Genomic DNA, 25,528 nt, shown 5'->3' with positions numbered 1-25,528 from the left:
GTATTATTGGAAATGTTAAAACCCAAAAGAATCGGCTACTTGTAAGACGATTACCTTAAGTTTGTATTTGCATAAACACAGTTATAAGTGCATATGTGTGTAGGTATTTATTTTCCTACGCACATTTGAGCCTGGTCTTAAAACAGGTTTTAATATGCAATATACGAAAAAGCTCCGAGTTATTGGTACGTGGGGATTAACGGCAACGCGTAGGTTCTTAAAAGTTGGAAATAATATAGAAAAAGCTTTTCAGAGTAGAAATTATGAGAAAATGGTTAATACACAGTTTGTTTATATATAGCGAACGATGTAGATTTAGGATTTGCGAAAGAAATTTGTTAGGTTCGTTTTTTTGATCGTGTTTCAGTTACTAATATTGTTTAAATATAATTATACAAAATATTACATAAATAATTCGAGTTTAGAAAATATATATAAAACATAATATTATTTAAATAGATAAATTTAATAATTTAACCTTGATGGCGAAAACTTGAATATGTGTACATATATGTGTTTATATTAGCCCACAGTTATTTTGTTGGTGCTATTTTAAGGTTATTACGTAAGTGTATACGACATAAAAATGAACTATTAATAAGAAAAATGTGCAAAGCTATATCACTAAAATTTGCGCATAATCGAATATACATACCATGAAATATTTCATTTAAAAAAAAATTAAAAATTGATGGAAGGCGATCTTTATTATGTTAATAATAAGCTTAGACGTGAAAAATTATGTATGTGTACATATGTATGTACTTACTATGTAAAAAATGTTAGCATGCCAAAGTAATTCACTTGCAAATGTTAGTAATTTCTACAATTGGTAGATCTTGTAGCTTATATTCAAATATGTATATGTATATACTTTGAAATTTTCCAAAAGTAATCAAGTTTTATATATGTATCGTTTTTTTTTTTTGGAAAACGCCCACGTTTCAAAAAGTAATTCATACTTACTAGTAGGCGTGAAAAATCCTCAAAAATGTATACAGTGACGAATAAACTTGTTGGCATAGCGACATATTGCAACTTGCAACATTGTTTGTTGATTATTTTTGAAATGATTTAGACTCAAAAAGAGCATCGCACACGACAAATTACCATCTATTTGACTTGATTAATTTTCAATTCCTCACACATAGCCTACCGTTAGTCAGTATTATCGCCTTGTTTGTGCACTGAGGTAGCCTGGTCATAAGATAGATAGGTCACTTAAAAGTTATTGGAGATATCACTAAAAGCCATGAATCAGACGTGGGGAACGAAGGTAGCGGAGACCCAATGAGCTGGGTGGGGACTGATAGGACCAGGGGGGGGGGGGGGGGGGGAAGGGAAACAAGCAGAAAACCGTGAAGCCGCATGTGGATTAAGGTTCCAGCTACTAGGAGTCACATAACTTCGGAGGAGTAGGATGGGTCCGTTTTCTTTCTTTTTTTTAGTCGAATACACTTCTGTTAACGTTTTGGAGTCCTTTGTTGTTGATTTTTCCGATAGAGTTAGAGTTTTAATTATTTTGGAACGATTTTCCGGCATCACTTGACAATTTTGGTTTGGAGACAAACCGCTTTTGGCGTTCTGCCTTCTTGAGTCTTCAATTTCATTCTATGCGAGGCCTTACGGATCAGCTAGTTCAACATAAGCTCGGCAAGGCATTCACCGAAAATGCTCAGACTCTGCTAAGGCAGTGGCCTTTGCTCAACTGGTTGATATCCACGTTTATTCAAATACTGATTTGACTATCGAAAACCAGATATGGCTGGCGTGACTTATTACAAAACGGCCGAAATTGCCTAGGCCCTTAGGCCGCCGTGTTGTTATGGTAGCGTGCTCCGCCTACCTCGCCGAAGATACTGGGTTCACGTTCCGGGCAAAGCAACATCACAATTTTAGAAACAAGTTTTTTCAATTAGAAAACAATTTTTCTAAGCGGGGTCGCCCCTCGGCAGTGTTTGGCAAGTACTCCGAGTGTATTTCTGCCTGAAAAGCTGCTCAGCTGCGCCAATTTGTAGGGGAAATTAAAAAAGGAGCAGGACGCAAATTGGGAGAGAAGCTCGGCCTATAATCTCTTCGAAGGTTATCGCACCTTACATTTGTTTTTTTTATTAGGTTGGTTTGGGAAGGTTTCAAGACCGAGACAAATTCCTGTAGGAACGAAAATCACGAACTATACAGGGTGCTTACGCGGTGTCCAACAAGTTCGAATGCAAAAACGAAATCCTTTCAAAGCATGAAATGCAGAAAACCCTATTCAGTGTTTACTTAAAACAATTTGTGATTTGTATGCCATTACCCTGCATCAAATCGCACTATTTCCGAACTAAATGAGAGTCGGTACCAGTTCTAATTATTTCCCCTCGCAATGCTTTTAAATGACACTTTTAAAATTGTAATGACCTACGAAAGGACAATTACCAACTTAAGAGGCTCTCTTTGGTTATTGCTTACTGCGCACTCGTACCAAAATCGGTAATGTCTGAGCTGAATATATTTGTATTAGTTAGCCAAAGGCTGCGACTATATCAGAACCACCTACGCCTGAAACAGTTAAGAATGCGATAAAAAGGTCTGCAATTGTCATTTCGTAGGGCATCACAACGTTAGTCGTCTTAGTTAAAAGGACTGCGAAGCAGCAGAATTAGAACTCGTACCGTCTCCTAATGAGATAGTGCGATTCGCTAACAAGTGCTACTTTGCCCTTAGTAGCAAATTGAAGTGTAAAGTTTTTCATAAAATCTGTCTTGTATGTGTATGGGTCGAAATAGAGACGTTGTTGAGAGAAGATGGCTGTTCGAATACTCGAGAGAAAAGTTTACAGGAAGATTCATGACGACATCGTTGATGCCAACCGCGTATATAGAAGAGAGGGATGGGCTGTAAGAGCTTTACGCAGATATAAACACAATTTAATTAATACAACCTCAAAGGCTTCGCTAGCTTGTTATACGAATGAATCAATAAGCTGTGGCCCAGAAAGAACTCCTTTCGGCACTCGTATTTAGTAAAGAAGAAACCTTCACTCACTTGAGACAGATAAGGGGAGGAAGGCTCAACCTCCTTTGATGCTCCAAATTGGTGTCAGTTATAGCGAAGAAGGGGTGACTGTCATAATCTGCTACGCAAGGGCCTAGGCGATTTAATGCCAGTTAATGATGATGCAGCTATCATATTACAATGCTTAGTGTGTTCTTTTATTCCATTCACAGGTTTCGAGTGGAAGGTCGTTTGTGGGCAAGAACAAAGAAAATAAACAATAGCTCTGAAGCTATCAAAAGAAAGGATATACTTCAAAAATGCACGAAAGACGAGTGGAAAAGTGAGTAAATTAATTGTCTCCATATTCAACATCTTTTTTTTAATATTTTTCCACCCATTAGAATCAAAGGTGGTCATTATGTAGCGACGCACAGCCAACCTATAGGAGGATATTCTGGATACTCACATTCTAATCGAGCTTACTCCACAGATGGCGAAGAATCACACACAGTGGCACCTGACTACCCATACACTTCCGCGCGTAAAATTAATTCATACTCTAATCAAAAACCGGCAGATGAGAATAGTATAATTTATAATCAGAAATGGGCTAATGGATCCCCACAAACGCGTGGATTATCCACTCTAAGTTATGATCGAGGTGGAGATGTGAGTAGTGAAATCTACGTGACTAGTGCTGCTTACAAGGAACCTTCTGAGATCAGGTAAACAATTTTATATATTGATATAATTATGTAAGTTATGTTATTCAGGGAAGTCAGTGGAGCTCACTCAAACCAAAAAATAATTCTTTAAAAAGTCAATAATTGTTGAACCCACCTTAGACCCGTGTGTTATATAACCAGCCGACGACATTGGCGATGCTGTCTGGTGCCTTGGATTCTCCCTTCCTGGTGGTTTTCTCAACCCCCTTCAGTCGTTGGTTTTTCAATTGCTCAACTGTCTTGTGGCACATCTTTTCGGGAGCGGCACAATGTTGTCACCAAAATTAATTGAAAATGCGTTGTTGTATTTCGTCGGATTATACAGGAATTTAACTACTGAGCTTAGCAGCGAAATTGAAGGTCAATAGGGATTCTTCCCAGTTGGTCCATTAATAGTGATTAAAACAGACAGTATATTAATTCCGCATTCAGATCATCTCGCTAGGTCTTTTGCCTCAGAGGAGAAATTTAACTACTCGACGGTCTTCCTATCAAGTACTCGTAAGCCCAAACTGAATCGATGCTCCTGTAGAGCTCTCTCGACGAGTCCTAAACCATCGTACGTGTATGGTATTTTAATCGCCTCCTACGATATGAACGGTTCTATAGGGAGAGGATGAGTGAGAAAGGGGAGAGAGATGGGGAGAGGGCCGAGGTAGGAAGAGAGGTAGATAAAAGTAGGGCGATGTAAGGATAAGTTTAGGGAAATGAATAGAGAAAGTGGAAGAAAGAAGTGGGGAAGAGAAGAGTAGCAGGGAATTCAAGGAGTTGTGTAGCGCAAAATGTATAGCTTCTCCAACTCAATTGTCAACCCCTGCGAACCCTGTTTATAAGCCTAATAGCAGGGTGTCCGGCGTTGCTCGGGTTGGGCAGATGGTAACCTAAATAAAAAGGTGTATTTTAACGCATTCCTTCCCGTTACTCAAAGTCAAGCAATCAGTATATACGATTTTATTGATCTTCTTCGAAATGTATCTCCCAATTTTTCTCATTCTTACCCTTTATAATTTCCTTATCTCTCCCTCTTCTTTTTTTACACCCTCTAGCTCTCTCCTTTTTTTTAGATTCCTCATTCCTCTAGTTTATCATTCTTTGCTTTATTTTTCAAGTTTTTTTTTGTCACAAATCTATTAACTTAATCAAAATATTTTAGCTGCACAATTTTTGTCTATCATCTCATATAGACAACTATTTTTACAATGGAATTCTTAAATTTAATAAAAACTTTTAAATCACTCAATGCAACAGCTTTAACTTTTTGTGAATTCAATGCTATGACCAAACAAAAGTTCTGCACTTAAGTACGTACATGGCGTATGAGTAACTTTTGCTGACATACAAAATTTGTCGCACCACCCAGTGACGCACGTGAAATTGAAAAAAAAAATTACTAAATTTAAAATTCTTAGTTCTGAAATATGAAAAACATTCGTCTTGATCGAAGGAACCTATAGCCCAAACTTGGTGATGATTGAAGTGTGGGAAATACGTTTCAATAGGGAATACAGAATTTGATGGAGACCCCAAGCTCCTCACGGAAGAAGGGGTTCTAGGCAGTTTTTTTTAAGTCTATTGACTCCACTGGATATGCTGTTTTGAATAAATATGATCTGAACAGAAAGTAAATAGATAAAAATAAATGCAAGGTGAAATAACTTACGAAGAGATTTTACGCCGAGCTTTTCTTCCAAATTGCGTAGTGCTCCTATTAAGTTTCCTACAAATTGGTGGAATGGGACTTATGTACATGTTTTGAACCGACTCCGAACGGCATCTGCAAGGCAGATGTGTTTTCACTGCAAAGCTTTTCATGGCAGAAATACACTCGGAGTGCTTGCCAAATTACTGCTAAAGGGCGACCCATTGGAAAAACTTGATTCTAATTGAAAAAGTTGTTTCTAAATTTTTGATGTAGCTTTGCCCGAGGTTTGAATCAGGATCTTCGGTATGGTAGGCGGAGAAAACTACAACCCACGCCACGACGCCGCTTAACAGAAAGTACTACTCCTTTGGGACGTGGGAGGGCTCCGCTGCAACTTAAAAAGGATTTGATGTTCCCTCATTTGTATACGTTTCATGAAAATGAAATAGTATATTAAGTTTGTCAAGAATCTCAAAATTGTAAGTCCTTAAAGGAGAAGAGTTAGACCCACCAATAAGTAAACTGAAAGTATCAGCACGAAGAGCTGAGCTGATTTAGCCATGTCCGTCTGTCTGTTTGAACGCGAATTTTTGAGGTATCTTGATAAAATTTGGAACCGGTCGGATCGGATCATTATAGCATATATCCCCCATACAACCAATTTATCATATAATTTTTTGTCCTCAATTTATCAGATTTAAGCTTAAGATTTCACCATATGCTTTCATATATAGCACATATTTTCGTAATTTCTGCCCCATTTCAACTGCTAGAGGTTTCAAGTTTCACCAAATGCTTACACAAATAGAGATCGGTTTTATATATAGCTTATACCCCATGTAAACCGTAATTTCTGCCCCATTTTAACGGCTAGAAGATTAAAATTTTTCTTCACAAGAAACGTGAAACTGCATTCTCGCAAAAGGTAACGGCTAATTTTTTATATTAAACTAGCAAGTACCCGGCTTACTCCATTACGCCGCAAAAAGTAAATATATTCCCGCATTGTCTTCCACACTGGAGCAGACCTTATCGTATATTACTCGTTGCTCATTAGTTAGCTTTAGCTCATTTTCTAATAAAAAGTGGTGCAGCTCATGAGTATTATGAGTTATTTCGCACATTGTAGATACGGGGTCTAAGTCTGATCTAGTGTGGTTAGGTTCAGGCAAACCGAAATCCTTTATACGTTTCTCTGCATATGAAAAAACCAAATTATCAAGAAGAACAAGGACTGTATTAAAAATGTCTTTAGTAAAGCCCATTTCAGTATCATTACTACTCTGGCGCACATTATGCAAAATATCTTCACATAAATTTTTGCAGAATAAATTCCATAAATCTATTGGATCCGAAATTTCGCAATAAATAAGCATGATGTAAAAGAGCTCTCTCATTTTGTGCGCGCTATCAGAGCCGGTGGCATCAAACAATGTATTCTTCCAATGACTATCATCCTGCAGTATAGTTGACCATCTACTCGACGTAAATCAGTGAAAGATGTCGGTCCTCGGGCATGATATAGTAGTAGTCTAAGATAAAAACCTTCTGAGTAATTAGGATGTATGGTATGTACCCTACCCAACGCAGTTTCTCGCTTAATTCCGGGCTGTTTAGGGACATTCTGTCCACGCTTTATACGTTGCCATTTTTTATTAGTCCAAGTGTAATAGGCGGGTACTTCGGAGTAAAGCAAAGTATTTGCAAAATCGTTAACTGAACAAATGGAAAAAATGCTGTCAAAGTGGTTTGTGGTGGTTCCTGCAGTACGTTTTCGACATTACTCGGCGTGAAATAAACCCTTTGTCCATTTTCATTCATTCCATTCAACATTAAACATATGGCATCTAACCTTTCCAAAAATGTCTTGTTTTGTAATTAAACTCATGAGGTGGTGTAGTTTGATATGTAATACTCTTGACACAATGTCATGGCGCTCACTTGATCGTTGATTAGGAAACAATTCGTTTTTGATTTCACTCCACTCTTGATTGCATGTGAATGTTATAACTAAGTCAGGCCCTCCATAATGATGGACATATAAGAGGGCGTCTTGTATACGTTCATGCAAATATCGAGGCGATCCAGTAAATGAAGACGGCAAAATTACTAACTGACCAATATTTTCAGGATTGCAATCCTCGTTAACAGCATGCCTTAGATGTATATAACTATTTGCACGCATCGTCTTTTGATGTGCTCTTATAAAATTCATAATTTTATATGCATAAAATTGCATACATGAAACTGTTTTTTGTGGGTTAGGTGCCCCACTGTTTGGAGAAGTTTGAGGGGTATTTATGCTGTATCCGTGTCCACCATTTGAAAATATGATAGAGTATTGCAAGGAGTCATATGAAGGATGAATTTCTGACACACGATGGAGAGTGTTATCGCGGGACTGTAGGACAATATCGCGGGAACCAGCATTTTCGTCACCTATAAATACTGCGACCTCGCCTGTAGTCGGGGTATCATATCGACCACGGTGTTCATTAACAGGGCGTTTGTCGGCATGGATTACAACCCAACCATGTTGGGCGGTTAATAAACTTCCAATAATATGGTATACTTGTCCATGTATTGTGAAAGTTTGCATGAAATTACCTTCTCTAATTTCATTACCGCCAAACCAAGTCATAGCGAAACAACCATTGTATTTTTTTTTTATACTCAGTTGAGCAGAGCTCACAGAGTATACTAACTTTGATTGGATAACGGTTGGTTGTACAGGTATAAAGGAATCGAGATAGATATAGACTTCCATATATCAAAATCATCAGTATCGAAAAAAAATTCGCGTGAGCCATGTCCGTCCGTCCGTCCGTCTGTCCGTTAACACGATAACTTGAGTAAATTTCGAGGTATCTTGATGAAATTTGGTATGTAGGTTCCTGGGAACTCATCTCAGATCGCTATTTAAAATGAACGATATCGGACAATAACCACGCCCACTTTTTCGATATCGAAAATTTCGAAAAATCGAAAAAGTGCGATAATTCATTACCAAATACGGATTAAGCGATAAAACTTGGTAGGTATGTTGAACTTATGACGCAGAATAGAAAACTAGTAAAATTTTAGACAATGGGCGTGGCACCGCCCACTTTTAAAAGAAGGTAATTTAGAAGTTTTGCAAGCTGTAATTTGGCAGTCGTTGAAGATATCATGATGAAATTTGGCAGGAACGTTACTCTTATTACTATATGTCTGCTTAATAAAAATTAGCAAAATCGGAGAACGACCACGCCCACTTTTTGAAAAAAAAATTTTATATCCAAATTTTAAAAGAAAAGTTAATATCTTTACAGTATATAAGTAAATTATGTCAACATTCAACTCCAGTAATGATATGTTGCAACAAAATACAAAAATAAAAGAAAATTTCAAAAAGGGTGTGGCTCCGCCCTTTTTCATTTAATTTGTCTATTAAATTATTTTAATGCCATAATTCGAACAAAAATTTACCAATCCTTGTGAAATTTGGTAGAGGCTTAGATTCTAGGACGATAACTGTTTTCTGTGAAAAAGGGCGAAATCGGTTGAAGCCACGCCCAGTTTTTATACACAGTCGACCGTCTGTCCTTCCCCTCGGCCGTTAACACGATAACTTGAGCAAAAATCGATATATCTTTACTAAACTCAGTTCACGTACTTAATGCCATAATTCGAACAAAAATTTACCAATCCTTGTGAAATTTGATAGAGGCTTAGATTCTAGGACGATAACTGTTTTCTGTGAAAAAGGGCGAAATCGGTTGAAGCCACGCCCAGTTTTTATACACAGTCGACCGTCTGTCCTTCCCCTCGGCCGTTAACACGATAACTTGAGCAAAAATCGATATATCTTTACTAAACTCAGTTCACGTACTTATCTGAACTCACTTTGTATTGGAGTAAAAAATGGCCGAAATCCGACTATGAACACGCCCACTTTTTCGATATCGAAAATTACGAAAAATGAAAAAAATGCCATAATTATATACCAAATACGAAAAAAGGGATGAAACATGGTAATTGTATTGGTCTATTGACGCCAAATATAACTTTAGAAAAAAACTTGGTAAAATGGGTGTGACACCTACCATATTAAGTAGAAGAAAATGAAAAAGTTTTGCAGGGCGAAATCAAAAGCCCTTGGAATCTTGGAACGAATACTGTTCGTGGTATTACATATATAAATAAACTAGCGGTACCCGACAGATGATGTTCTGGATCACCCTGGTCCACATTTTGGTCGATATCTCGAAAACGCCTTCACATATACAACTAAGGGCCACTCCCTTTTAAAACCCTCATTAATACCTTTAATTTGATACCTATATCGTACAAACACATTCTAGAGTCACCCCTGGTCCACGTTTATGGCGATATCTCGAAAATGCGTCCACATATAGAACTAAGGCCCACTCCTTTTTAAAATACTCATTAACACCTTTCATTTGATACCCATATCGTACAAAAACATTCTAGAGTCACCCCTGGCCCTCCTTTATGGCGATATCTCGAAAAGGCATCCACCTATAGAACTAAGGCCCACTCCCTTTTAAAATACTCATTAACACCTTTCATTTGATACCCATATCGTACAAACAAATTCTAGAGTCACCCCTGGTCCACCTTTATGGGGATATCTTGAAAAGGCGTCCACCTATAGAACTAAGGCCCACGCCCTTTTAAAATACTCATTAACACCTTTCATTTGATACCCATATCGTACAAACAAATTCTAGAGTCACCCCTGGCCCACCTTTATGGCGATATCTCGAAAAGGCGTCCACCTATAGAACTAAGGCCCATGCCCTTTTAAAATACTCATTAACACCTTTCATTTGATACCCATATTGTACAAACGCATTCTAGAGTCACCCCTGGTCCATGTTTATGGCGATATCCCGAAAAGGCGTCCACCCATACAACTAAGGCCCACTCCCTTTTAAAATACTCATTAACACCTTTCATTTGATACCCATATCGTACAAACAAATTCTAGAGTCACCCCTGGTCCACTTTTATGGCGATATCTCGAAAAGGCGTCCACCTATAGAACTAAGGCCCATGCCCTTTTAAAATACTCATTAAAACCTTTCGTTTGATACCCATATTGTACAAACGCATTCTAGAGTCAACCCTGGTTCACTTTTATAACGATATTCCGAAAAGGCGTCCACCTATAGAACTAAGGCCCACTCCCTTTTAAAATACTCATTAACACCTTTCATTTGATACTCATATCGTACAAACAAATTCTAGAGTCACTCCTGGTCCATCTTTATGGCGATATCTCGAAAAGGCGTCCATCTATAGAACTTAGGCCCACACCCTTTTAAAATACTCATTAATACCCTTCATTTGATACTCATATCGTACAAACAAATTCTAGAGTCACCCCTGGTCCACCTTTATGGTGATATCTCGAAAAGGCGTCCACCTATAGAACTAAGGCCCACTCCCTTTAAAAATAATCATTAGCACCTTTCGCTTGATACCCATATTGTACAAACTCATTCTAGAGTCACCCCTGGTCCACCTTTATGGAGATATCTCGAAAAGACGTCCACCCATAGAACTAAGGCCCACTCCCTTTTAAAATACTCATTTAGACCTTTCATTTTATACCCATATTGTACAAACGCATTCTAGAACGCATTTTTGAACCCTTCCTAACTAAAACTTAACTGCGCTATACATATTATTTCATTACAACGAACAACATAATGCTAGAACTAAAAGCTTTGTGAGCAAATCTAGGTTCACAACATTAGCTTGGTGAACGACATACACCTATTCTAGAAATGTGAAAATATAATACCACGAACTACATTTTATTTTTGTTTGTTCCTTGAATTTAAGCAAAGTATTTATTATTTATTTATGTACAGTAAAATTTTATATAGGAAACCTTGTAATGTTGATGCATTAACAGAAATGGATAGGATGAGAAACGTTACAAATAACTAAATAAAGATTACATAACTAATTTCAACAATATTTTACCCTACTAAACATTAAACAACCTCATATTTAAATTAAATTTAAGAAAAAAGCTTTTCTAAGAACAAGCTTCTATTACTTGTTAATAAGACGAACTAAAAAATAAAAAATTAAATTAAAGAAAAAAACAACCTTTTTAAAAATAAGCTTTTATTATTGGTTAATAAAATTAACTAAAAAGTAAAAAAAAAAATTGACCGTAACGAAATGTAATACTTTAAAAGTTCATTGTAACCTTTAGCGATAATTAGGTTTCTTTATTATACCATAAAAATTTAACATGCTTTTTATTAGAACAATTAGGACTGTGATATAAATTGTAAGATTTAATAATTTAGGTGTAAAGTTTAAATGTTAAAAATATATAATTATGCACAATATGGAATTTTTTTTGTCGCAGACGAAAAAGCCTAATTATCTTTCAAGGTTACAATGAACTTATAAAGTGTTATATTTCTTTACAGTCAATTTATTTTTTACTTGTTAGTTAATTTTATTAACCAATAATAAAAGCCTATTTTTAAAAAAGTTTTTTTTCTTTAATATTATTATATTTTATTTAAAATTACTGGACGACGTATGCTCTCATGTAGGCAGCACTTTGATTGCTGGCGGAGGCTCACCGCTATCACTTTATTTGACATGAGTCTTACTACAGCACATACCTGGTGTTTCATTTGGCCACCTCCTAGCCTTACAAAAAACCCAAATTTCACTTATGTGGCTAATGTAAAGTGGAGAATTTTCCATATAATTCAGATGTGGTCTGTAGTTAAATGCTGACTTCAGACCAATCGCCCTTTGCCTGTTGTTCAATGCTCGCAACCTTTCATTTTAAAGCCCCCATTACTGATACTTAGCATTGACTTGACTTGACTTGGCGTAAACTTGGCAACTTAGCCACGATTATACTCCACTTGGCGCATAAAATCTGGTATCATAATCAGCGTTAAAATTTATTTTTAAATAAATGTCAGTTTGTATGACAAAATGTCAAAATGAAATGGAAACAAACAAATGGCATCTCAAAATGTAAACGTCACTTAGAACTTACATAGAAAATCAAAATTCAACAGACTTCTAAGTCAAGTTAAGTTTTGAGTAATCAGTAACATGCAATGTTCATTTAACAGAACTGTAAGTGACAGTTCGCAAGCCAAGTCAAGTCTATGCTAATGCGGCAGTTACCCACGAACGTACGTAGAAAAAACGTGTCAGCTGACACGACCTATCTTATGAGTGTGCAATGTAAACGAAAACTCACCGACGTGCAACGCCCGTACGTACGTAGCCCGGAACGTAGAAATCAAAACAATTTTGATTTTTTCCGTAAGAACGTGTCAGCTGATCGCTCTCTCACTAGACAGAGTTGCCTAGTAAACTTTTGTGCGCTAATTTTTGACCGTTTGCAATTTTATGCAAAAAAGCCTAATTAAAATTTGAAAAATTGTGGAAATAATTCGAAATAATTATGTAAAAGTGCTGATTATAAATATTTAATCTATTTATCCTTATTTAATATGTATTCCGGCCTTTTACAATATCAAAAATTAAATTGGAAAAAGTTGATGTTTCCATAAGCATACATGCAAAATGGTCAATGGCAACAGTGCTTATCTGTAAACAATACACACACAAATATGTTATGTACATGTACACAGACGCACACATTGATTCCTACGGGCTTGAGAGTTCGGTCAAACGTGCTTCGTACGACAAACGTCCTTACGTACGGCACACGTCGGTGGGTAACTGCCGCATAAGTATCAGTAATGGAGCCTTAAGTGTGTTATCTTATCTGTCAACTGCCTGACAGGCTGTTCAATATGGCTACTTTTCAGCGTTTTGACAGGCTGTTCAATATGGCGGCGCCTATCTTCAGCGGGTGATAGAAAGAGAGACAGAAGAGACAGCGATAGTCAAATACAAATCAGGTGAACCAATCACTTTGGAATTTTGACGTTTATGCAGAAGATATCACACTTAGTCATCATTCACAATGCTCATCGGCTTTGCCCTCTGCTCTTGTCGGTGTTCACTGTGTTATACACAAGCTTCTTTGTATTGACTTGTTAGCTGTATTTCTTTGCTAGCTATTACATTTAAAACAATATCTAGCTTACCGAATTGCATGGAAAGCAACAATAAAAATTTATCAAGTGGAGCTGGCTAAGCGGTTTCAGTTGAAACCAAAGAGGATAAATATAATAAGAGCCGTCACTCGTTATTTTTAGGCATTTAATCGATGTAAACTGTGAGGTAGTCGTTACTTTTTTTTTGGGCGAGATATTTATAAATGTCTTCTATACATTTTCATCTGGTATTTGTGTTTATTTTTCCGACTGTATTTAATTAATTATTTAATTCTTTTTCCAAAAAACACGTTTGTATAAAGTGACAACACTGCATGCGTAAATGGGAGGCACTTCAAAAATGTCCCTCATAAAACAAAAGTAGCGACTACCTCACAGTTTACATCGAGTAAATGCCTAAAAAATAACGAGTGGCGGCTCTTATTATATTTATCCTCTTTGTTGAAACCGCTTAGGTAATTGTCGACCTGATTGATGGTGTTGTATAGTGATGCATATTCAAAAACAGCGCACTATTGTGAACGAGCGAATGAAATGAACATACGAATGTGCAGATAAACAAAAATAACGAAATAACAGCGTGGCGGTAGGGTGACATACATACAAATAAACACACGCATTTCATGTATTTTGTTTTTGTAATACGCTGGTTGAGTGTCAAAAACATACTGCGCTTAAGAGGCGTCACTCGATACTTTGTTGTTGGCAAAGCAACCCTGTCATGTCGAATGTGATTCTCAAGGAAGTTTTGTTTAGTTTTTTTTTAATTGAATCCTATATATTTATGCGGTAAAGTGACTTTGCATAATTACGATTTTTGGAAAGAGAATTAATTAATTAATTTAATACAATCAATAAAATAAACACAAATACCGCACGAAAATGTATAGAAGGCGTTTTTATAAATACATCTGACAAAAAAAACCAACGACTACCTTGAGAAAACATCGAGTAATTTGCTTTGGCACCAACAAAAGTATCGAGTGACGCCTCTTAACAAATATATACTCTTTGACTGCGCTAGAAGTAGATGTGTCATAGCAGCTAAAAAAAGTAACATTTAGCTGATAACCTTCCACCATCTGTATGGTTTTGCCATAATGTAACTGTTTAGCATGGTTCAACTATACATGGTTGGCTCATCTGTAAAGCAACAAAAAATGTCTGTTCAAATTGTCAAAATCTGTGTATCGGTGTTGGTGCGAATGGTATGGTATGGAATGGAAACATAAAACTTAGCAGTTTTTGTATGTGTAAGTAAAACGTTGCCAATGTGTTGGTTTCATTTTGAGTTTGCCATCTCCTTTTGAAAATCCCTTCGACCATGCAATGACATAAATAAAATCAGCTGATGAGATGAGCCAACCTGTATAATTGAACCATGCTGTTTAGCTAGTTGAAGCGTTTTTTTCAAGCTAGCTTGGAAAAAAACAACTTTTGTGATCAGTTTTATCGCACTGACAATCTTGGCTCGGTTCTCAGCGCTCACTCTGCTTACATAGCGGTAAGTATGTATGTATGTATTTATTTGAAAATTTGTTCCTAGCACAACAATTTCGACAAAAGTGCGAACGTCAAGCTGTGAAGTTGTGTTTTGATTTCTACTGTGCCTTATTTTATCTTAAATCAATAAATTTGTTTGTTTAAATATTTATTGTGCTAAAAATAAGTGTAAACACGTTGTGTACTGCATTCAGCAATTTAAAGTTCTGCTTTTCTTTACTAAAATAAATTGTATCTTAAAAATAATTGATAAAGTGTGTACATCCATACATACATACATATTTGCCGAGTCACTTTGCATATTTGTTGTTGCATTTGATTGGCATTTATTTATTTTCAGTTTTCAATTGTTATTTGCTCGTGCACATTTACTTCATTTTCTTTTCACTGCAACAGCTGTTTGCATTGTGTGTTGTTAAGCGTCAGTTAATAGCGATCTTAAACTGCTCATGCAGTGATCTTCAAACTGCTCAAACAGTGATTTTCTTACTGTGATCTCCAAACTACTTTCACTGCCTCCGTCTGTTTAATCAATTTTACTTTAACTTACAATGTCTTGCAATTTTGTTAACTGCCAATTTAAAGGTGATACCGAGCGTTTCGTGTCGTGCTGGCTTTGTGATGAGCTTGCTCATATGAAGTGCGCTAGTTTGACAGCAAGGGTGTGTGATGCGATCAACGATAACAAGGGTGTGCGTTGGTCGTGCCTGAAATGCAGATCCACGGAAGTGGATCTTTTTAAGCTTTTCAAACATACCCGAAACGCATTCTCCGAAATCGGTAAGGAACTTTCTACATTAGGGGATAAATTCAAGTATTATGAAAACTTGTTTAAAACTTTCAAATGTATTACCGATTCAGCTGCTAATGCTAACAGCGACAGTCGTGACAGCAAACGAAAACGAACTGATGTCTCGGCTGGCGTACTGACCCTAGACCCCGTTCAAAACATCCAGAACCCAATCGTTCCTACACCCAGCACGATAGAATTAATAAACTTAGCATCTCCAAGTCCTCTTACAGTAGAGCCTTCAACATCGAAGGCACCTCCAACAAAACTAGCAGCTAGAAAAAATATTGAACCTGCAAACCGTTCTCAGGCGACTGAGCCTGGAACTAGGAAGTTGTAGTCCCTCCTAAAAAATCGATATTCGTGTCAAGATTCGAGAGGGATACTACTGAGGAGGATCTGAAATCGTATATCTTCTCAAAAAGGAAAACCCATGACGTAACAATTCGGAAATTTAATTTTAGTTATGAAAGAAACGTATCTTCCTTTAGATTAGATGTACCTATTGACCATTTTGACACTATCTTGAGTAACGATTTTTGGTCATATGGGGCACTTGTGCGGGAATTTGAACATAGGCGGAATAAGAGTGTTCCAAACTTAGCAAAGATCCCTGTTAATAACACTGAGTCAAAAAACTGAACGAAAAATCTGCTTTAGATATACTTTACGAAAATGTTAGAGGCTTAAACACCAAGTTAACGGAACTGTTTTTAAAGTCATTTAACTCAAGCTACGATATAATTGCTTTAACCGAAACCTGGCTGAAACCTCATGTTTTTAACTCAGAGATCCTCTGTAATGACTACCAGATATATCGAAATGACCGCCTGAACAGGGTTGGAGGTGGAGTTCTGCTTGCTGTACACTCTTCAATACCATCTGAAGAGATTTGCGTAACCGCCACCGATACAACTGAGTTCTTGTGCATACGCACACAACTAGCAAATTTCCACATTTATTTGGCCATCTGTTATATCCCGACATCTTCTGAACTGTCCGTTTATATGCATCACATTTCCTTGCTAAGAACTGTTAATTCGATGCTAAAGCCTTCCGATTCCATTATTGTCTTGGGTGACTTCGATATGCCACACATATCATGGTGCATCTCTGACTTTAAAATCGTACCAGTTTCGTCAAAGTCTTCCAACAATGAATTTCTAGACGGAATATCTGAGCTGTGCCTTCAACAAATCAACATCCAATCGAATAAATTCGGAAGAGTGTTAGATTTAGCCTTTGTGGATGATGAATCTAAATATTCCATTAGTCGATGCGAACCCATTATTGAACCTGAAGATGCTTACCACCCTTCCCTCAAAATAGTTTACGAAGTTGTAAATTATGCTTGTAACAGCGGAAATAAACGATACAACTCCAGTTATCGCTTCGACTTTGCGAAGGCCAATTTTAAAAAATTAAATCGGGATCTATCTCGAATAGTGTGGCCAATATTTAATGCTGATGTGGAGCAAAGCGTTTCTCACTTTTACAATACCATTTACTGTCTTTTTGAAAAATACGTACCTAAGCGGATTTGTGTACATTCCGATACAAGCCAAGTATGGTTCACTAAAGAGCTGAAAATTTTAAAGAATAAAAAGTCTCGATCTTTCAAGTTGTTCAAAAAGACGGGTTTACATAACCATTATTTACAGTACTCGATTCTACGCTGCAAGTATTTTCAATTGAACAAAAAGTGTTACAAAGCTTATCTTTGTAAAATGAAAAGAAATATAACTTGCAACCCGAAGGCATTTTACGGATTCGTAAACTCTAAACGCAGGGTGAAAGGGTTTCCATCATCCATGAAATTCCAAGATAATATTTCCAGCGATGATCAAGAGATCGCCGACTTCTTTGCGGAATTTTTCAAATCAAATTACTCTATTCAGATCAACGTTTCACCTAATGAATACCCATACCATATTGATTCATGTTATTCAATCAGAGCTCCATTTATATCTTCAGAAGATGTATTATCTTATTTAAAAACTTTAAAAGTATCATATTCATACGGCCCCGACAGGATCCCGACACACTTTCTTAAAAAATGTGCTGCAAACATCTATCAGCCGCCAACAGATTTATTTAATTTATCTTTAATTTATGGCGTTTTCCCAACAATATGGAAGGAATCTTTTCTTATTACGCTTCATAAAAATGGAAGCAGGTCTTCAATAGAAAACTACCGGGGCATAGCAAAGTTATCCGCTATCCCAAAGTTATTTGAGGCTATTGTTACTCACCACCTAACATTCTCTATTTACCCTATAATTGCAAGCTCACAGCATGGGTTCTGTAAGGGCAAATCACCTATCACCAATTTACTAGAATTTACCACCCACGTTTCTAATGGATTTAGAAAAGGCCTTCACACTGATGTAATTTACACCGATTTCAGTAAAGCTTTCGACAAAGTATCACACCCATTACTTATTCATAAGCTCAGTCAACTCGGTTTTCAACCCCGTCTTATATGTTGGATTTCTTCGTATCTTGGTTATCGTACGCAAAAAGTAATGTTTAAAAATACACTTTCTGGGGTCATCAATGTTTCTTCTGGTGTTCCTCAGGGCAGCCATCTTGGTCCGATTCTGTTCTTGTTGTTCATAAACGATATATCTGGTACAATTAAATACTCAAAAATCTTGATGTACGCAGACGATGTAAAACTTTTCAAATCTATATCTATATATCGTACAAAAATATTCTAGAGTCACCCCTGGCCCTCCTTTATGGCGATATCTCGAAAAGGCATCCACCTATAGAACTAAGGCCCACTCCCTTTTAAAATACTCATTAACACCTTTCATTTGATACCCATATCGTACAAACAAATTCTAGAGTCACCCCTGGTCCACCTTTATGGGGATATCTTGAAAAGGCGTCCACCTATAGAACTAAGGCCCACGCCCTTTTAAAATACTCATTAACACCTTTCATTTGATACCCATATCGTACAAAGAAATTTTAAAGTCACCTCTGGTCCACCCTTATCGCGATATCTCGAAAAGGCGTCCATCTATAGAACTAAGACCCACTCCCTTTTAAAATACTCATTAACACCTTTCGCTTGATACCCATATTGTACAAACTCATTCTAGAGTCACCCCTGGTCCACCTTTATGGAGATATCTCGAAAAGACGTACACCCATAGAACTAAGGCCCACTCCCTTTTAAAATACTCATTTACAGCTTTCATTTGATACCCATATTGTACAAACGCATTCTAGAGTCACCCCTGGTCCACCTTTATGGCGATATCTCGAAAAGGCGTCCACCCATAGAACTAAGGCCCACTCCCTTTTAAAATACTCATTTACACCTTCCATTTGATACCCATATTGTACAAACGAAGTCTAGAGTCACCCCTGGTCCTCCTTTATGGCGATATCTCGAAAAGGGTCCACCCATAGAACTAAGGCCCACTCCCTTTTAAAATACTTATTTACACCTTTCATTTTATACCCATATTGTACAAACGCATTCTAGACTCATCCCTGGTCCACCTCTATGGCGATATCTCGAAAAGGCGTCCACCCATAGAACTAAGGCCCACTCCCTTTTAAAATACCCATTAACACCTTTCATTTGATACCCATATCGTACAAAGAAATTCTAGAGTCAGCCCTGGTCCACCTTTATGGCGATATCCTTAAATGGCGTCCACCTACAGAACCATGGCCCTCTTAAAATACTCTTTAATACCATCCATTTGATTCACATGTTATACAAACACATTCCAGGGTTTCCTGAGGTTCATTATCCTACATGGTGATTTTCCCTTACTTTGTCTCCATAGCTCTCAACTGAGTATGTAATGTTCGGTTACACCCGAACTTAGCCTTCCTTACTTGTTTTTATTTCGCACACATATAGTAATAGGAGTAACGTGCCTGCCAAATTTCATCATGATATCTTCAACGACTGCGAAATTAGAGCTTGCAAAACTTTTAAATTACCTTCTTTTAAAAGTGGGTGATGCCACACTCATTGTCCAAAATTTTACTAATTTTCTATTTTGCGTCATAAGGTCAACTCACCTACCAAGTTTCATCGCTTTATTTGTCTTTGGTAATGAATTATCGCACTTTTTCGGTTTTTCGAAATTTTCGATATCGAAAAAGTGGGCGTGGTTGTGGTCCGATTTCGTTCATTTTAAATAGCGATCTGAGATGAGCGCCCAGAAACCTACATACCAAATTTCATTAAGATACCTCAAAATTTACTCAAGTTATCGTGTTTACGGACGGACGGACGGTCATGGCTAAATGAATTTCTTTTTTCGCCCAGATCATTTTGATATATAGAAGTCTATATCTATCTCGATTAGTTTATGCCGTTACGGATTACCGTTATGCGAACAAAGTTAATATACTCTGTGAGCTCTGCTCAGCTGAGTATAAAAGCTCGTGCATTTGCCAAGAGCGAAATGACGCACTCTCTTTGGCTGTGAGTATATGTGGGTATCTCTTCACAAACACAAAGTTGTTTTTGTTGGCCCGCTGTAGCTTGGGTTTGGTCATCGAAAAGTGTTATGCTTGCATTATTTGGGGGTTTTCATCCACTTTATCCTAAAAACAAGTAAGGAAGACTAAGTTCGGGTGTAACCGAACATTACATACTCATTTGAGAGCTTTGGAGACAAAATAAGGGAAAATCACCATGTAGGAAAATGTACCTAGGGTAACCCTGGAATGTGTTGTTTGTACGATAAGGGTATCAAATGAAAGGTGTTAATGAATATTTTAAAAGGGCGTGGGCCTTAGTTCTATGGGTGGACGCCTTTTCGAGATATTGCCATAAAGGTGGACCAGGGTGACTCTAGAATTTTTGTGTACGATATGAGTATCAAATGAAAGGTGTTAATGAGTATTTTAAAAGTGAGTGGGCCTTAGTTCTATGGGTGGACGCCTTTTCGAGATATCGCCATAAAGGTGGACCAGGGGTGACTCTAGAATTTGTTTGTACGATATGGGTATCAAATGAAAGGTGTTAATGAGTATTTTAAAAGGGCGTGGGCCTTAGTTCTATGGGTGGACGCCTTTTCAAGATATCGCCATAAAGGTGGACCAGGGGTGACTCTAGAATTTGTTTGTACGATATGGGTATCAAATGAAAGGTGTTAATGAGTATTTTAAAAGGGCGTGGGTCTAAGTTCTATAGGTGGACGCCTTTTCGAGATATCTCCATAAAGGTGGACCAGGGATGATTCTAGAAATTGTTTGTACGATATGGGTATCAAATGAAAGGTGTTAATGAGTATTTTAAAAAGGAGTGGGCCTTAGTTCTATAGGTGGACGCCTTTTCGAGATATCGCCATAAAGGTGGACCAGGGGTGACTCTAGAATGCGTTTGTACAATATGGGTATCAAACGAAAGGTGTTAATGGGTATTTTAAAAGGGAGTGGGCCTTAGTTCTATGGATGTACGCCTTTTCGAGATATCGCCATAAAGGTGGACCAGGGTGAATCTAGAATTTGTTTGTACGATATGGGTGTCAAATGAAAGGTGTTAATGAGTATTTTAAAAGGGAGGGCCTTAGTTCTATAGGTGGACGCCTTTTTGAGATATCGTTATAAAGGTGGACCAGGGTTGACTCTAGAACGTGTTTGTACAATATGGGTATCAAAAGAAAGGTGATAATGAGTATTTTAAAAGGGGGTAGGCCTTAGTTCTATAGGTGGACTAGGGGTGACTCTAGAATGTGTTTGTACGATATGGGTATCAAATTAAAAGAATAAAGGCTTTTAGAAAGGAGTGGTGATAGTTGTATATGTGAAGTAAAAGTATCCTAGACAAATGAAATGAAAAAGGGCGGAGCCACGCCCATTTTGAAATTTTCTTTTATTTTTGTATTTGGTTGCACCATATCATTTATTCTGCATCATAAGTTCAACTCATCTACCAAGTTTCATCGCTTTATTCGTTTTTGGTAATGCATTATCGCACTTTTTCAGTTTTTCGAAATTTTCGATATCGTAAAAGTGGGCGTGGTTATAGTCCGATATTGTTCATTTTAAATAGCGATCTGAGATGAGTGCCCAGGAACCTACATACCAAATTTCATCAAGATACTTCAAAATTTACTCAAGTTATCGTGTTAACGGACGGACGGACGGACATGGCTCAAACACATTTTTTTTCGATACTGATGATTTTGATATATGGAAGTCTATATCTATCTCGATTCCTTTATACCTGTAAAACCAACCGTTATCCAATCAAAGTTAATATACTCTGTGAGGTCTGCTCAACTGAGTATAATAAAGGGCTTTAATTTGTGAAAATGCAAAAATTAAAAAGCGCAGGGTGTATATTTGCGCCAATACTTTCTTTAAAAAAAATTCATAAAAATCGGTTTGGTACTTCTTGAGATTAGCAGTTCCAAACATTTCCCATATAAGCATTTTTATATAATTAGTATAGATTTATCGAAAATGTCGCTTAAGTATGTACTAGATATATACGCCGCCGATAAACGCCGCCGCCGCCGCCGATTTTGGTCGTTTTTCGCACGCCGCCGCCGAATGTCAAAAATATCGGCGTGGCGGCGCGGCGTCCGGCGCATTACTATATTTTCTACTCGTTTAAGACTGTTTAGGCCATTTATTGTTCATGTCGAAAATTGGTCGGATATGGTCGAAAGTGGTATCAACGGATGCGCATCACTGCCAGTTATAAGAAACTAATTGCGAAATTTAACTCTTTATAACTATTCAAAAGTTATTTAAAATAACAGGCGCTTTCGATGTCAGCTTAACACGGATTTTGCATCACCCAATTCAGCAAGTTATTAAAACAAAATACTAAAAGAAAAGTTATATAATAAATATATATGCTCACTTTGCATTTTTGAAAAAATTAATAATGAACAATTAATTCAAATAAAATGACCCAAGGCGAACATGTTTTTAAATTGTCCTCAAGAATAAGCGAAATCAGTGATGCAAAATCCTTTAGTAGGTTCTAGGGGCATAAACACTCCTTTGAAATTATTCTTACCTCATACTTAAGTTGAGGATATATGTACATATGAGAAGGGTTTGAAAAATCACTAAGTCTTGCATTCAAACATCTGTTGTTTATTTGCGAAACTATACAATAGCGTCTGAAATGTTAATTTTGATTTTCACACTTCATCCTTCAACAGCTAAGTCTCCCGGTTTGACATTTCCTAAAGTTGGCGGCCCTATCCAAAACTAGTCCCTTGCAGTGAATCACATTGATTATAGCCTATCAACCAAGTTTAAATATCACCTACACGTTACGGCTCCTTTTACAATTGTGAATACGTAGGCACATATATCTACCAGGCGAGGCTTTGTCCTTCGCAAGAACACTCAAAGTGGTGAAGCAAAAGCTTTCCCAAGACAGTGGAACTAATGAGCGTGTGTGATACTACCCTAACGTAGTGGACAGTCGAACTTGTCTGAAAACTGAAGCTACGCGGTCATACATAATGAGCTCCTATATCGTAAGGCCGGAAAACAGTAGTTAACAACTTTCAACTTAAAATCCGTCGACTTTCATTCTAAATTTGATTTAACGAAGACTATTGAAATCTATGTTGTGAACACAAACGTCTGCAATCTTTGGTCTACATTACAAAATTTTATCCAGGGTCCTTGTAAAATTTTAATTATGTAGATGTGCCGAGGATTATATGATTTTCACCCATGACGCAATGACATCCACTTAGACTGCTTATGATTTCGAGGGCGGCATCTTTGGCCGAATAGTCACTCCCTAGCGTTTCAAGGTGTAGCTCGGCAGCATAGCGCGACAAAAGCATCCGTTGGAAAGTCTTCGGAGCTACACCTAGAGCTTCTAGGAAAGTGACGTCAACGAAGGTATGAGTTCGAAGTCGCAGTCCTATAGCTTCTGTACTGGCATATGGTGAGAGGCTCAGGAGGCGTGGTAGCGATTGGTGGTAGGGATTCCTACTGTTCGCACATCGGAAATTGTAGCTCTTAAAAACAGCCGAAAAAACTGGAGGCGCCCTGTGCCACGATAGTCATGAGTATTAATAGACCATTCATAGTAACCCTAAGTCGCCTTTATGCGTGACCGCCAGGGAGCGACAAATGATTTAAAGAAATTGTGTTCGCGACGATTATTAGGAGTTAACCCTAGGTGAAACTACGCTTTGCACGAGATATACAGGCAAAAGTGTGACTATTTTATGTATCTCTATTTCTTTTCAGCAGACGCAGCAGTACCAATTCCTAAGACCGGGGTTAGGTTCGAAGCCTCTCTGGAGCATGCGAACGAGGGACAATCACTTCGCAAGGAGCTACTCCTGAAAATTTTTGAACGGTCTGCGAGATTTTGATGCAAAAACCCCGGATCTTTTCGAAATGGCCAACACGTTGTTTCCTTAAATACATATAAACAAACCCTTTCCTAAATATTATTTTTTTAGATAGAAAAATCAAGCTTTTAAAGTAAGAACACCGGCGTACCCCGGCGCGCCGCCTACGCCGCCGCCGCCGATATATAATAGAGCCTACGCCGCCGCCGCCGATAAAGTGATCGGCGTAAACCTCTAGTATGTACATCTGTCCAATATATGTATATTAAATATCTTTTACAGCCAATTATACGAATATTACGAATGGGATAAGGCTATTTGTTCAGCTCCATTCATGAAAAGTTTGCAGTCTGACAGTCCCGTCCTTACTTGTTTTTGTAAGGAAAAAACATTCCCCGCAATTCAAAGATGTATGTCTTCAACTAATATTTCTTTTCTTGAATAAAATAAGGGTATTCTTATACGAAGATAACATATCTTTAAAAAAAATTATGATTCTTACTAAGTTTTTTTCTGTTTTCAACAGTCGTTATAGCCATCGGCCACAATCACGAGGAGCCTCACACAGTGTCTACTCGGTCGCAAGTACAGCTAAAACTGGCCAGAGCGCGCGATCAACAACAAAACGTGGAGTTAAAATTGATGCAATGTCAGCACCAAATCCATTTTGTCCCAATATAAAAGGCGTTTGCTGTCTAATGTTGCTTTTAAATTTAGGTCTAATTCTTGTGAGTTTGGGTTTTGTTATTGTTGTGCAGTTTTTCGAACCTCTTTATGTGTGGTAATTTAATTTGCTTTTTTGCATTCTATATTGATAATTTACATATATAAATTTACATTTTTAAAGGATACTTGGGATCATATTTTTAATATTTGGATTCCTTACACTCATTGGATGCATGATATATTGTGTGCATGTTTGTAGGGATGCTAAAACACCCTCTCAAGTGCGAAATGAAAATTTATATTGGACGCGTCATTGGCAAAATAATATTGGTTATGTACCTACCAAAGAAATTGCATACAAAGGAAATAAATACGACGCTTATTCGGATCATTATTCAGTTGGAAAAGTTAGTGGAAAATATTCGGATCGTGGTAGTAATCATTATTAAAGTTGATGTAATTGTAATTATATAAACATACATACGTACATACATACTTTAAATGAATGAATATTAATATTTAGTTATATAAAACGTATGTAACCGATTAAATTCAATGCTAATTACTTAAGGCGATTTATGTATAATCTTTATATGTAAATACATAATTTATACTCATACATTTACATTTATTTACCATAGCCCAGCTCGAGTTATAAGTTGGTCTTGAATATTGTTGTACTTTACTTACCATTTAATAAGCTTTTTTATTTGTGTACTATTTTACAATAATTTTTATAAAAATACGAAGTATGAAACACTGATTAACACGGCACAAAAAAAGCTAAAATAAAGAATTATTCTAAAAACGAT

The 25,528-nt window shown here is 37.1% G+C and overlaps 1 protein-coding gene across 7 annotated transcripts in view; it reads left to right on the top strand.

The window, feature by feature from the left end:
• LOC137254025 (uncharacterized) overlaps nucleotides 1-25,528 on the top strand; it is a 25,579-nt gene extending 51 nt beyond the window's left edge. The window contains exons 1-6 of one of the 7 annotated variants that reach the window (XM_067791686.1): nucleotides 325-342; nucleotides 460-565; nucleotides 3,213-3,322; nucleotides 3,384-3,707; nucleotides 24,577-24,831; nucleotides 24,898-25,528. In XM_067791686.1, coding sequence (XP_067647787.1) covers nucleotides 3,300-3,322; nucleotides 3,384-3,707; nucleotides 24,577-24,831; nucleotides 24,898-25,165 — 870 coding nt within the window. In that variant the 5' untranslated portion in view covers nucleotides 325-342; nucleotides 460-565; nucleotides 3,213-3,299 and the 3' untranslated portion in view covers nucleotides 25,166-25,528. Of the gene's footprint in view, nucleotides 1-14; nucleotides 566-3,212; nucleotides 3,323-3,383; nucleotides 3,708-24,576; nucleotides 24,832-24,897 lie in introns of those variants that run through there. The other 6 variants (XM_067791690.1, XM_067791687.1, XM_067791685.1 and 3 more) reach the window with 6 other exon arrangements.

The sequence above is a fragment of the Eurosta solidaginis genome, chromosome 5 (genome assembly GCF_040869045.1).
Source record: "Eurosta solidaginis isolate ZX-2024a chromosome 5, ASM4086904v1, whole genome shotgun sequence".
In the NCBI taxonomy this organism is placed as follows: Eukaryota; Metazoa; Arthropoda; class Insecta; order Diptera; family Tephritidae; genus Eurosta; species Eurosta solidaginis.
Note: the sequence above shows the minus strand (reverse complement) of the source record. Positions and strands in the feature narration are given on the sequence as shown.